A 13,377-nucleotide genomic window follows, 5' to 3' on the forward strand; every position below is an offset into this window, starting at 1 on the left:
CATTACAGGCACTTGGCACACAGTCTTATCCAGAGTGACTTACATAACTGTACCATTTCTTTTACATGATATTCATTTACACTCAGTGAGCACTTTATTAGGTAGACCTGTACACCAGCTTGTTAAATATTTAATGAGCCAATATGGCAGCAGGCAGACATAGTCAAAAGGTTCAGCTGCTTTTCAGACCAAACGTGAGAATGGGTAAGAAATGTGATCTAAGTACCTTTGACCATAGAATGATTGCTGGAAGGTGACAGTAACACAAATGACCACACATTACAACAGTGGTATGCAGAAAAGCATCTTTGAACACACAACGTGTCAAACCTCTAAGTGGATAGGCTACAGCAGCAGAAGGCCAATATGTCTAAAAAATAAGTTCAATAAATACCTAATAAAGTGCTCACTGAGTGTACACAGCAGATCCTTAGTGAAGTAAAGCAGGTCAGGCAGGGTCTAGTGCCAGGTGCCAAAGGAGACGTATGTTCAGTTTCATCTTCAAGGGGATGAGTAAAAGTGGAAACTAATTTAAAATAGTTTTTTTTTTTTTTCAGTTTCAGTTTGTTGAAAAGGTTGCAGATGTGGTTGTGTAAGAAAAAGCTTCAGAACGGAAAGTCTTTGTGGATCCTGTTCGTACGTCCATCTACCTCAGGTACTGAAGACGCACACTGAGGAGAGGAGATCTGAGCATGTGCAGTGCGGGGGCTGTGATTGGCCTCACCGTCTCTGTATGAGGAAGTCTTCCAGGATGTCCAGGCAGCGCACCATCTGGGAGAAGATGAGGACCTTGTGGCCCCCGGCCTTCATCTTGGGCAGCAGCTTGTCGATGAGCACCAGCTTGCCTGCCGACTGCACCATGGCCTGCAGGTGGAAGTCATGGGCGCTGGGGCTGTAGACCTCCCGAAAGTCCTCCAGGATCTTCTCCTCTGCCCCTAAGAGCCCGCAGGACAGGGGAGAACTGAGCCACACACCCTCCATACAGTGCCACTTCCATCACCTGTTTCTGCATAGTCTGAAATCCCCATATTACCACCCACATGCTCTATGCTAGGGCTAGCCGATATATCCATCATGGTATAGAGTGCAGTACCAACCACCACCGCCATGCGATGTAACATCTCTTTCAGTCTTTTTTATGTCATCATACCTGATGCGGTAGCACAAAATTCTGAGCCAAAATGAAATGCTTCCGGGGGAAAAAAAACATCGCTCGTATCTTTCCAATGTTGATACGATAGCAACAGGGCCATGCTGTTTCCATGTGGTAGATGAAAACATGACTACAAGGATGAAGAGCGAAAACGTAAGCGATGTGTTTTTCAAAACCTAATAGGTAAGTTAACCAACATCGAATAGATACAAGTGAGGTTTTTTTTTTTCTCCCCCAGAAGCATTTTACTGAGGTGTTACCGTATCAAGAATGATTAAAGATGAAAAGAAGGAACGAAACCTGCTGCCACCTGCCAGAGATAGTTGTGCTTACTGCACACAAAAAACGATAAAATGTACCGCGATAGCTATATCGCACAGCCCTACTCTACGTGCAAATAAATCTAACTCCACAGTCTTCTCAGCATAAGTCTTCCCATAACCACAGGATGTGGCCTAGTTTACAGCTGAACAAGACGTCAACATGACAGCCTTACAAAGGAGAGAGACGTGTCAAATCACAGAGCCCAGGGCCCTGAGAGGAGATTGAGCTGAATCGTGCTAATGATGGCGAACAGCTAGCAGCCCAGTGCGTGAGCAGCAGAGAGCGGGGTTTGAGAGAGAGCCTGTCAGATGACGGTCCTTCGGCTGTTGACGGTGACCCAGGGCTGGGCTGTGACAAGACCGAGGCCCCATGGAGGATCCGGTATGGGCGGCCGACGGGGGGAGTGGAGGAGCCACGTGACCACGTCGCTCCGGGGGCCTCCCCGAGGAGGCTGAGGCTGCCCGAGGGAGACGGACCGGGGGCGGAGGGGGGTATGGTCACATGGCTATGCTCCCGGAGCCGGCTCACACTTACCCAGACCTCCCCGCTGATTAAATCCGATACGGAACTGAAGCCGTGACTGGCTGGCGTTGGCGCTGCGGGGATTGCACATTAATCCGTGTGACGCAACGCAGCATATTAAATAACATGAAGTAGGTCAGTGGTGTGTCACAGCAGGGGAAAGCGCAGCGTGACGCGTAAAGGACTGCGATACGCATGTGATCTGGAGCGATCCGGCGCTGAATTAGGGCCAGGCCACGCACAGCTGAGAGCCTCATAACTGTGCATGTAGCTTCAGTACAGCTTCCACATTTGGTCTGGAGAGCGAGAGATGTAGATCCCTTCAGTACCAGGGTGGCGCGTGTGTACATAGGGCACTGAACTGATAGGCGATAGCCTGTTCTTAATGTTCTACCGAGATGTTGCTTTGACTTCTTTATGCGTTCGTGTTGCCTACAGAGCGTGTGCTACCTCTGTGATGTAGTAGGAGAGGTTCACCATGTCTAATACACTGCATGGCATAGACAGATTCTTTGTGTTCATGAAGCAAGCCAACTGACGGTCTATGTTGTATATTTGAAAGTTAATACCTTTAATGAGGCAGGGGACCGTGTGAGATGGTAGCTTTGATAAAATAGCTTCAATGAGATAGGGGTGGTTATGGCATCTTTCATGAGGTTTGAGACTCAACGGGTAAGAGACACTACCTTTGATGAGATAGGGGTGGTTATGTTAGCTTTGATAAGGTTTAGGACTGTGAACAGGTGAGAGACAGTACCTTTGATAAGGTAGGGGCGGTTATGTTAGCTTTGATAAGGTTTAGGACTGTAACTGGGTTAGAGAGGGTACCTTTGATGAGGTAGGGGTGGTTATGTTAGCTTTGATAAGGTTTAGGACTGTAACTGGGTTAGAGAGGGTACCTTTGATGAGGTAGGGGTGGTTATGTTAGCTTTGATAAGGTTCAGGACTGTAACTGGGTTAGAGAGGGTACCTTTAATGAGGTAGGGGTGGTTATGTTAGCTTTGATAAGGTTCAGGACTGTAACTGGGTTAGAGACGGTACCTTTGATGAGGTAGGGGTGGTTATGTTAGCTTTGATAAGGTTCAGGACTGTAACTGGGTTAGAGACGGTACCTTTGATGAGGTAGGGGTGGTTATCTAAGCTTTGATAAGGTTCAGGACTGTAACTGGGTTAGAGACGGTACCTTTGATGAGGTAGGGGTGGTTACAGCACTTGCGCAGCTCCATCATGGTGTTGACCAGGTTGGGCACATTGGCCTGGCCGGCGCCCTTGGCCAGGAAGGAGAAGTTCTTCTCCAGGATGGCGCGGTAGTACTTCTTCTGGATGTTGGTGAGCTCCACCTCGATGATGGTCTCCTCTTTTGGCGCCAGCTTCTTCTCCACGTCCTCCTTCAGCCTCCTCAACATCATGGGCTTCAGAATGGCCTGCAGCTTCTGGACCTGGGGGCACGCATTTCACATCTATCAGAAAGGAGTCTTTTTATTGTATTAATTACTGGCTGAAGTGAGCCAACATGGCCCCTCTGTTTTAAGCTGGGAAGCTGTGCATTGCAGCTTTCAACAAGGACCGGGAGCCTCGAGACTATGGTGCCAAAATCCAAAGAGCTGCCAGCAATGTGCAGGAGGTTGAGACAGTAACCAGAGAAGGCGCAAGACATGCGCCACTCATCGAGAAGAAACAGCTTTCCAAACCCGGGAATTTTCTCACTAAAATATCACTCAATACGAGCCTTCACATTAATAGGTCAACGGAAGTGCATCGCGTATAAAACCTAAGGAAACGTTGGCCGATAGGTACTGGGTCTTTTGTGCACACACAACCCGAATGTAGGTCTCCCAAAATCCTAAACATCAGCGATATTGCTCTGCCAAGTGTCAGGGTGACCCAGTTGGAAACAGAACAGTACACACGGAGAGGACCTCCTGCCCCACCTCCATGCAGAATGAACAGCAGCTGGAAGGAAATAGAGTGCCGGGACTGGCTCCATTATTGTAAAATAAAAACATCTCCATTTATTAATCATTACGCTTTCCCCACCGACCACTCCACCCCACGGTCCCCACCCCACAAGAATGCTGCATTCCTGCACATTAAATGGTAAATGGTTGGCCTTCATCCAAAGCCCTGTACAATTGATGCCTCTCATTCACCCATTCATACACAGCCATACACAACGGCGATTGGCTGCCATGCAAGGCACCATGCAGCTCATCAGGAGCAAATGAGGGTTAGGTGTCTTGCTCAGGGACACTTCCGAAACACCCGGTGGGGGGATCGACCTGGCAACCCTGACTGCCAGAGGACTGCTCTTACCTCCTGAGCCAATGTCGCCCCCTAACACATTAGCATTACCACACACAAGTTCGCTGGGCAGAGCTTGTTACCTGTTCCTCAGTCTTCAGATCCCCAAACTCCTGCAGGAAGGTGTTCTCCGAGGGGAAGCGGGAGGGCTCCAGGAAGTGCAGCAGGCTGAAGAGCTCCTCCACCGTGTTCTGGAGAGGAGTGCCTGTGAGAAGCACCTTGTGCTCCTGGGAGAGTGAGCAAGAGAGAGAGAGGAAGAGACAGAGAGAGAGAGAGATGAGAGAAAGAAAGAGAGAGAGGTGCTTAGCTTCTTATCTTATTGAAAAGCTCTTCATCAAAGCGTCCATGTCTGAAGCAGACACAGACACAGGTGGTGGGAGGCATCGTTCATCTGAACAAGTGGCTGCCCTGTTAGCAGCCCGTCTTGTGTTTAAATGTATGATATTCCCATAGTCATATTTATTTCCATTCATTTCTAATCCTGTAACCAGGCATGGCAGCCAGGAACAAGATGTCATTTACAGTGAAAACCTGAGCAGGCGGCCACAGTACAGACTATGCAATAAAATCAGGCAGTCCTGTCAATAGCAATAAAGGCAGCCCTGAGAAATTACACCAGAGGAACCGGTTTAAAATGGCCTCTTAACTCTGCTGCATGATACAGTTGCTATTGTTAAAAGTCTGCACCTCGTTAAAGTTCCAGGTTGTTCAGACACTTTTCCTAGAGCAAGAATACAAGATGAGAACATTGTGGAACTGGACAAATTAGGGACAGATAACATGTACTCTATCTTCCACCTGTGGTAAGGGGAGGCCCGAACAGATTGAGTCAGACGGTTTAGAACATCAAAACTCCACCACAATGAACGACATGACTGCTAAAAAATAAATGGAGAAATTATCAGCTCACTTTATGCACAAAAGATTCATTCAGACGATTTGAGAAAAGCCACCAAGATTAACAACAACTACCTGTCTCCTGATTGCCCATTACGGTGAAAGATGATGAAAGTGAATAGGGATTATGATCTGACTGTTTTAAACGCACGTTCATCCATCTGTACTGATGACAACACTTAAATTTTTTTTTATTTTTTTTTTATAGATGACAATTTTTTAAAATTCAATTACAATAATTATGAAGAGTGGCTCTGCTATCGACACGACACTTAATTCTGCAGAAGTTACTGCGGAGGGCCATTTAGCGGAGACGGATAGCGCCATTAGGCACACTAATGCATCAGTGGAGCACCTTTAGTGTATGCTGCATATTGCCAAATGCTCTAGAGAAATACTGCACAGTCATAGGCAGTGGGCGGCCACTGGTGACCTCAGCTATGAGTGTGGTTAATAAGCGCATTTAAGCACTGCATTTAATATTTATACAGGTACAGGGATACATACCGTTTTATCTGTTCACTTCCCCATCAATAATGTTGCACCTTCATCCGCAAGTGTTTGTATATTCCATTGTATAAATGTGAAAATTAAATGTTTATATTCGAGCTGCTTGTCCATCTCAATATGTGCATTTAATGCATTTACGATGCCTTTAGTCAAATTTCTTGTTGGATATAAATGAAGTCTGATGTATTTATATGAATAAAAACGGTACGTACAAGCTAAAGAGTGTAAGCGGGATAAGCCCCACAACCGTCACACTGACAACCAGAGTGCTAGCAGGATAACCACTGCACTGCTAATCATGTCAACCGTGACTGCACTTACACTGCTAACGGCTATTTTATCCGCTAATCACTTTGTGACAGCAGTTACACTGCTAATGGCCATTTTATCCTCAATCACGGCACCGCTAAGCACTTCAACGTGACTGCTGTTACACTGCTAACAACCTGCCCTCTTAACTGGCGGAGATATACGCAGTCATTCAGAAGTGTGATCACGGACCAGCGTGCAGCTTCTCGATTTACCGGATTCACTAAGAATTAATGCAGCAGTTTTTGAAAAGATATTGAACGTTTGAAACTTCTCAAGAAGAAAGTGACAGATGCACCTCAACAATGACTTCCAAATCCAGCTATAAAACCCTGAACGACTGCAGCCAGAGTTTGGTGGCGGTGACCCTGCTTCAGCGGCAGGTGTTGTGGCGTGAGTGGAGTTCAGTCTGAGCGCGCTCTGTGCGGGATGCGTTACCAGGTTCAGGAGTGTAATGGGTCAGGGGAGCGAGCAGTACCAGGTTCATGAGTGTAATGGGTCAGGGGAGCGAGCAGTACCAGGTTCAGGAGTGTAATGGGTCAGGGGAGCGAGCAGTACCAGGCTCAGGAGTGTAATGGGTCAGGGGAGCGAGCAGTACCAGGCTCATGAGTGTAATGGGTCAGGGGAGCGAGCAGTACCAGGTTCAGGAGTGTAATGGGTCAGGGGAGCGAGCAGTACCAGGCTCATGAGTGTAATGGGTCAGGGGAGCGAGCAGTACCAGGCTCATGAGTGTAATGGGTCAGGGGAGCGAGCAGTACCAGGTTCATGAGCTTGAAGCCCTCCAGAAGCTTGCAGTTCTTGTTCTTCAGGCGGTGGGCCTCGTCGATGATCACGCAGCGCCACTCGATGGCGTTGAGCTCGGGACAGCCGCCCAGGATCATCTCGAAGGTGGTGATGATGGCCTGGAACTTGTAGCCCCCGTGAAGCCCGCGGCCCTGTAAGGACAGCACAACGGACCCCGTCACACACACGCCTCTCAACGGCCACCCCGTCACACACACACACCTCTCAACAGCCACCCCGTCACACACACGCCTCTCAACGGCCACCCCGTCACACACACGCCTCTCAACAGCCACCCCGTCACACACACGCCTTTCAACGGCCACCCCGTCACACACACGCAATTCAACGGCCACCCCGTCACACACACGCCTCTCAACGGCCACCCCGTCACACACACGCCTCTCAACGGCCACCCCGTCACACACACGCCTCTCAAGGGCCACCCCGTCACACACACGCCTCTCAACGGCCACTTCACCGCCTTTAAACTGAGGTCCTGACTCATGGTCATTAAAGATACCATGACACTCTCCGTAAACAGTAGGGGGGTTCCCCGGTGTCCTGGCTAAATTCCCAACCCTGGCTCTTTCAACCTGGCACCCTCAACATCCTCTGATTCAATTGGCAAAAGCATTGTTCTCTCCCTCTCCACCTCAGCTTGTGTGTGGTGAGCATACAGGCGCAAAATGGCCGCTGTGCGTCACCCAGGTGGGTGCTACACATTGGCGGTGGTTGATGCATTTCCCCCTCATCACCGTAAGTGCTTTGAGTGTCTAGAAAAAGCGCTATATAAATGTAATGATCTCTGTAACTTTATACATGTGATTGTTCAGAGAACAGACTGAATTAACAGGATGAAGTCACCACTTGGGACCAAGCGCTCCGCTGTGAGTTGATTTTATGCAGCACAACATGTAGTTTCAGCCGGCTCATTTAGCTCTGTGTTCGGCATGAATTCCGACAATTACAGCACTCAATAATGTAAAATGGCAAATCCCAGGCCCTGGCTTTACATAAATCATTACTTAGAGCCATTACCATTAGAAACAGGTAACGCATGAGCCCCACCCAATGCCCCTGACTCTCTGATCGCACTGGTGGATGTCAGGCTTTGCTGATTCATTGATCTGTATGATGTGGATGGGCTAAATCCGGTGGGCCCAGTGAAGGGATGATTCACCCAGGCGATCGATAATGGGCGGCTGCATGCGCAGCTCCTAACTGTGAAATGACACTCTTCTTTGATGGTTGCGGAGCTGCAGGAGCTGTCAGGAGGAGCCCTGGAGGACCAGAGTGACAGCGCAGCTCTGCTGTGCTGCAGCCTGGTGGCTGTTGTTCTTTTCTGTCGTGTCTATTTGCGTACATTCAAACGGCGCTGTCATGACGGATCACAGCACGCGTGTGTGCCTCCGCTCCGACGCTACGCCTCAGGTACCTGCACGCTCAATTTCCCTCCCGGTCTCTCCCCCGATCCCCCCATCCTCCACCCCTCTTTCCCCCTTTTCTCCTTTCCTTCTCTCACTGATTACTCTCTCTCTCTCTCTCTCTCTCTCTCTCTCTCCCCCTCTCTCTCTCTCTCTCTCTCTCTCTCTCTCTCAGACCTGCGTAGTGGTGAGATTCCCTCTTCCTCTCTTCTCATCCCTCTCTCCCCCTGTTCCCCTCGCTCTCCTGCTCCCCTCTTTTCTCCCTCCCTCTTTCAGACCCTCATAGTGGTGAGGCAATAACAATGGAGCTGCTATAAATAATCACAGCATAGAACTACCACTGCGATGCCTCCTCCTGCTTTAGCCTTGAATACCACAAACAGTACCTGCAGTGTGCGGTGTGTGTGTCTGTGTGTACACATGAGCCTGTGCGCTTGTGCATTTGTGCAGTGTGTGTGCGTGCGTGAGCATACGTGTGTGTGTGTATGTGTATGTGTGAGCATACGTGTGTGTGTGTGTGTGTGTATGTGTGTGTACGTGCGTGTATACATGTGTGTTAGTGCGTTTGTGTTTATGTATGTGTGTTTATGTACGTGTATGTGTGTGTGTGTGTACGTGTGTGTGTGTGTGTGTGTGTGTGTGTGTTTATGTATGCGGGTGTGCGTGCGCGTGTGTATATGTGTATGTGTGAGCATACGTGTGTGTATGTGTATGTGTGTGTACGTGCGTGTATACGTGTGTTAGTGCGTTTGTGTTTATGTATGAGTGTTTATGTACGTGTGTGTGTGTGTTTATGCATGAGTATGTGTATGTGTGTTTATATATGTGTGTGTGTGCGTGTGTGTATGTATGTGTGTGTGTGTGTGTGTGTATATGTGTGTGTTTATGTATGTGTGTGTGTGCGTGTGTGCGTGTACGTGTGTGTGTGTGTGTGTGTACGTGTGCGCGTTCACACCTGCGCGTCTCTGAAGTACATCTCGTACTGCTGCAGCATCTGGCGGCTGACCCCGCTGCCGTGGTACACGATGACGTTGAGCTGGGTCCAGGTGCGGAACTCGCGCTCCCAGTTGGCGATGGTGGAGAGCGGGGCGATGATGAGGAAGGGGCCCCGGATCCCGACGCGGTGGATCTCCTCCAGGAATGTGATGGACTGGATGGTTTTCCCCAGGCCCATTTCGTCAGCCAGGATACAGTTCCGTCTGCGTGGGAGGGGAGAAACCTCTGATTAAAACCCCTGTTGCAGTCAGTCAAATGAGCGGGGAGTGTGGACCCCTGCTGGTTAGGGCGTGTAACTGCACATTTCTCATTGGCTACATCTGATTTTGAACCACGGGGGCAGCAGCTTTTCACGATCACAGTTCAGCACCTCAGTGTTAGAGACACCCAATGAGAGCTCTCACAGGAGCAGCGTTGTTCTGTCTGAAAGTGCACATAAGACGCGTTCCGATAAAAACAGCCCCGCCCCCTCGGCCCCTCCCGACACAAGCAGCACGAAGTGCATTATGGGAGTGGGGGGAGGACGAGCCCGGGGAGTAAAGCTGTTCTGCGCGGCCGTGAGCCGTATCCCCCAACCCCCCCGTTCCGGAGAGGGCTCTCTCATTTAACGAGTCCTGACATTAATTGCAGTGTGCTCTTATTCCCATTTCACCACTCCACCGCTGTCCCCGGCAGCCAGCCAGATTGGACACAGCAGTGTGCTTCACGTTTCAGCAACACCCCCAGTCAAATATCATTTACATGCACGTGGGCTGCTACACGCCACACACCACACACGTACAGGCAGAAATGAGCATACACACACACACACACACAAGCACAAACACACAGAGACACAGACAGGGGCTGGAATAATTTACCAAGCCGCGTCATAGCAGATGGTGGCTTGGAGGAGATTCAGTCCTGTCTCTCCCCAGCATTTAAAGAGCGGTTAGTGTCAGTGCTGCTCACTCCCCTGCTCTGTCATGAGCGTTTGTGCTGGTGAGACCACACACCAGGCCTGAACCCCCCACACCCACCCCTCCAATACCAAACACTCACAACCATGGACCTGACCCCCACACAGACCACACCCCAGGCCTGAACATTCTTCATGTTCCCTACACGTCCAATACCAAACACTCACAACCATGGCCCTGACCCCCACACAGACCCCACACCGGGCCTGAACATTCTTCATGTTCCCCACACCTCCAATACCAAACACTCACAACCATGGACCTGACCCCCACACAGACCCCACACCGGGCCTGAACATTCTTCATGTTCCCTACACCTCCAATACCAAACACTCACAACCATGGACCTGACCCCCACACATCATGTACGGAGTAAAATTTGAATGTAAACACAAAGCTGGAACACTGAACCACAGGGCAGACAGATATTGGGGCAGGACTCGGGGGGGTTGTGTTGTGTGTTATTCAGCTGCGCTGGGTGAAAGGTTACTCCCCCCACACCACTGACCTGTTATACCAGTTGAAGAGGAGCCAGTTGACTCCCTCCAGCTGGTAGTCCCTGAGGCTGTTGCCGTTCTGGTATTCTCGGGAATGCCCCCTCTTCTTCCAGTGGCTGGCTGGGGGGCGCTCCTGCGTACGCGAGAGAGGGAGGGGGAGAGTGAGACCGCAAGCACACCTTACACAGCCTCATAAAAATACCAGCGCATACAGTACAACCTACACACATACAAGGAGAGAGAGTGAGAGTGAGAGTGAGAGAGAGTGAGAGAGAGACAGAAAAGATGATACATATACAGTACAGTACAACACAGACACGCACGCGCGCACACACACACAGAGTGAGAGAGAGTGAGAGAGAGAGAGAGAGAGAGAGAGAGAATGGGAGAGAGATAAAAGATGACGTCACTCTCCATCCTGTACATATTCAGGACAACGCACACACACATGCAGAGAGAGCGAGAAGGGCGCGGAGATAAAAGATGTCTTCACTCACCATCCTGCGTAGGTCAGGCCGGACGGCCTGCAGCTGCTCAAACTCCTCCACCTTGCTCTGGTCCACATCCTCCTTCAGCTCCCACGTGCTGTCCTCATAGGGCAGCGAGCACCACTTCACCAGGTAGTACACCACCGGCTACAGAGGGAGGGAGAGGGAGAGGGCTTAGGTAGGACACTGCCGTGTACCCTTTAGCAAGGTGCTTATCCTCAACTGCTTAAAATATCCGGCTGTATAAATGTACGATGTAAAAATGAGAACGTTTTTCAGGTCGATCTGGATCAGAGAGATTCTGCTATGAAAAGGTTTGTATGTACAGTAAAGAAATGGGCTGTGATTTCATCCAACCCTGGTCCTGGAGAGCCACAAACTCCGCCGTTTTTTTTTTCACCTTAAAATCAGCACCCAATTCGGACCCAAATAACCAGGTGAAGATGCTTAAATGTGAAATCGACTGTTGATTGGTTAATTAAGTGCAGAGTAACAACAGAAAGCAGGCGAGGCAGCTGCTCTCCAGGCCCAGGGTTGCGGACCCCTGATCCAGACCCACAGAATCATGGTGCCATCAGCCTCTCCTTCAGGGCTTACAGAAGTGACCCCACCACAGGGTACTGCTCTGTGCAGCTGACCGTGGGCAGTCTGTATGGTTCAGTAATACAGCTCAACCAAACCTCACATAAACAGAGACGTACCTCTCCAGTGTCCTTGTCCTCACAGTAAGAGACTTCCAGAACTCTGTCCACCTCCACGTAATCGGGGTTAAAGGGGTCCTCTTCTATCTGAGAGCGAGGGAGACATGACCAATATAAGCACCCCCTCTGTAGCCATGCACAGGACACTGTATGAGTCATACCCATGTCCAAGGGCAAAGGGCACGTATGAGATCAAGCGTTCTCACTGAACTCTTTCAAGGCTGAGCACGCACAAACACTGAAGCACAGATATGGAGGGCACACACGAACACAGACACACACACACACACACACAGGGGTGGACACAAACACACACACATAGACACTGAAGCACAGATATGGAGGGCAGACACACACACACGGGCACACACACGGGCACACACACGGGCACACACACGGGCACACACACGGGCACACACACGGGCACACACACGGGCACACACACGGGCACACACACACAGGGACACACGCACAGATGTACACACATGCAAGAGCACACACACACACAGGTGTAGACACACACACACACACACACACACACACACACACTTACATCAGCGAAGAAGTGTGCCCTCTGCGCCTGTTTAATCCGGAAGCGTTTGATCTTCTGCTGGATCCTCTTGTCCTTCTCCAGGCGTTGCTCCGTGGCCCACTCACAGTGCAGGTACGAGCTGAGAGAGGCCCAGAAACAGCCAGAGGGTCAACCTACCTTTTACACGCCTTTTCAACACTAGACAACACTGCCGTGTCCTGGCTTTGTGCTATGGAAATGAGTCGAGCTGTACCGCTACACAAACACGCTGCAGAGAATGAACTTTAGCCCTATCGGATCTGTATCTTTAATCTGTATGTATTAAACTTAAACAGATGGTGGGTGCACTGCTATACAATACAAGCGGTATTCAGACTCATTTCATCATTCAAAAGCAGGTCAGGTGGAGGCAAGCACAGGCACGCAGAGCTTCAGACACTTCAGAGCTTTCTCAGAAATACATGTAGCTGCAGCCCTTCGGTTAGCCAAGGGTCCATCTCCCATCACATCCCCGAAACGAGGTCTTACTAGTTTTTGTATTTCACAAAGAACTCCTCCACTTCAACCACGACTCCAGGGGAGACCTACAGGAGAGATTTTACACGGTGAGAAAGTGTTCCGTAAACACTAGCTGAGATCATGCACTTTATAACGGGCCGCTTCTGAAAAATTTGCAGAACCAATCGCAAGGGCAGCAGAGTACCTACCTCATTCTTCAACACGCGAGACGCCATGATCTTATCAACAACGGCTGCGTCCTCCTCACTAGGGTTTTCCTGCAGGAATACAAAAAGATGCAAATATTGACCTGACACTGCTTTTCACAACAAAGAACAATCTGTTGGAGAACAAAAGGAGAATACATTTTGCAAATTAAGTGAAGAAGAAAACGTTTACCACCGTCTGAAATTCTTGTATCTACATATAACAGAAACTGTGAGCTACAGGTCTGGAGAGAAGAGAGAGGCCTGTACTCAC

The 13,377-nt window shown here is 49.7% G+C and overlaps 1 protein-coding gene across 10 annotated transcripts in view; it reads right to left on the reverse strand.

Moving 5' to 3' along the window:
• LOC133111819 (chromodomain-helicase-DNA-binding protein 9-like) overlaps positions 1-13,377 on the reverse strand; it is a 77,654-nt gene that overhangs the window by 25,485 nt on the left and 38,792 nt on the right. For all 10 annotated transcript variants that reach the window (XM_061222421.1, XM_061222423.1, XM_061222426.1 and 7 more), the window contains 11 exons: positions 13,107-13,175; positions 12,928-12,983; positions 12,421-12,538; positions 11,868-11,954; positions 11,176-11,313; positions 10,690-10,811; positions 9,182-9,425; positions 6,775-6,951; positions 4,384-4,527; positions 3,183-3,438; positions 725-935 (listed from right to left, as the gene is read on the reverse strand). In XM_061222421.1, coding sequence (XP_061078405.1) covers positions 725-935; positions 3,183-3,438; positions 4,384-4,527; positions 6,775-6,951; positions 9,182-9,425; positions 10,690-10,811; positions 11,176-11,313; positions 11,868-11,954; positions 12,421-12,538; positions 12,928-12,983; positions 13,107-13,175 — 1,622 coding nt within the window. The remainder of the gene's footprint in view (positions 1-724; positions 936-3,182; positions 3,439-4,383; positions 4,528-6,774; positions 6,952-9,181; positions 9,426-10,689; positions 10,812-11,175; positions 11,314-11,867; positions 11,955-12,420; positions 12,539-12,927; positions 12,984-13,106; positions 13,176-13,377) is intronic.

The sequence above is a fragment of the Conger conger genome, chromosome 15, assembly GCF_963514075.1.
Source record: "Conger conger chromosome 15, fConCon1.1, whole genome shotgun sequence".
NCBI classification, from domain to species: Eukaryota; Metazoa; Chordata; class Actinopteri; order Anguilliformes; family Congridae; genus Conger; species Conger conger.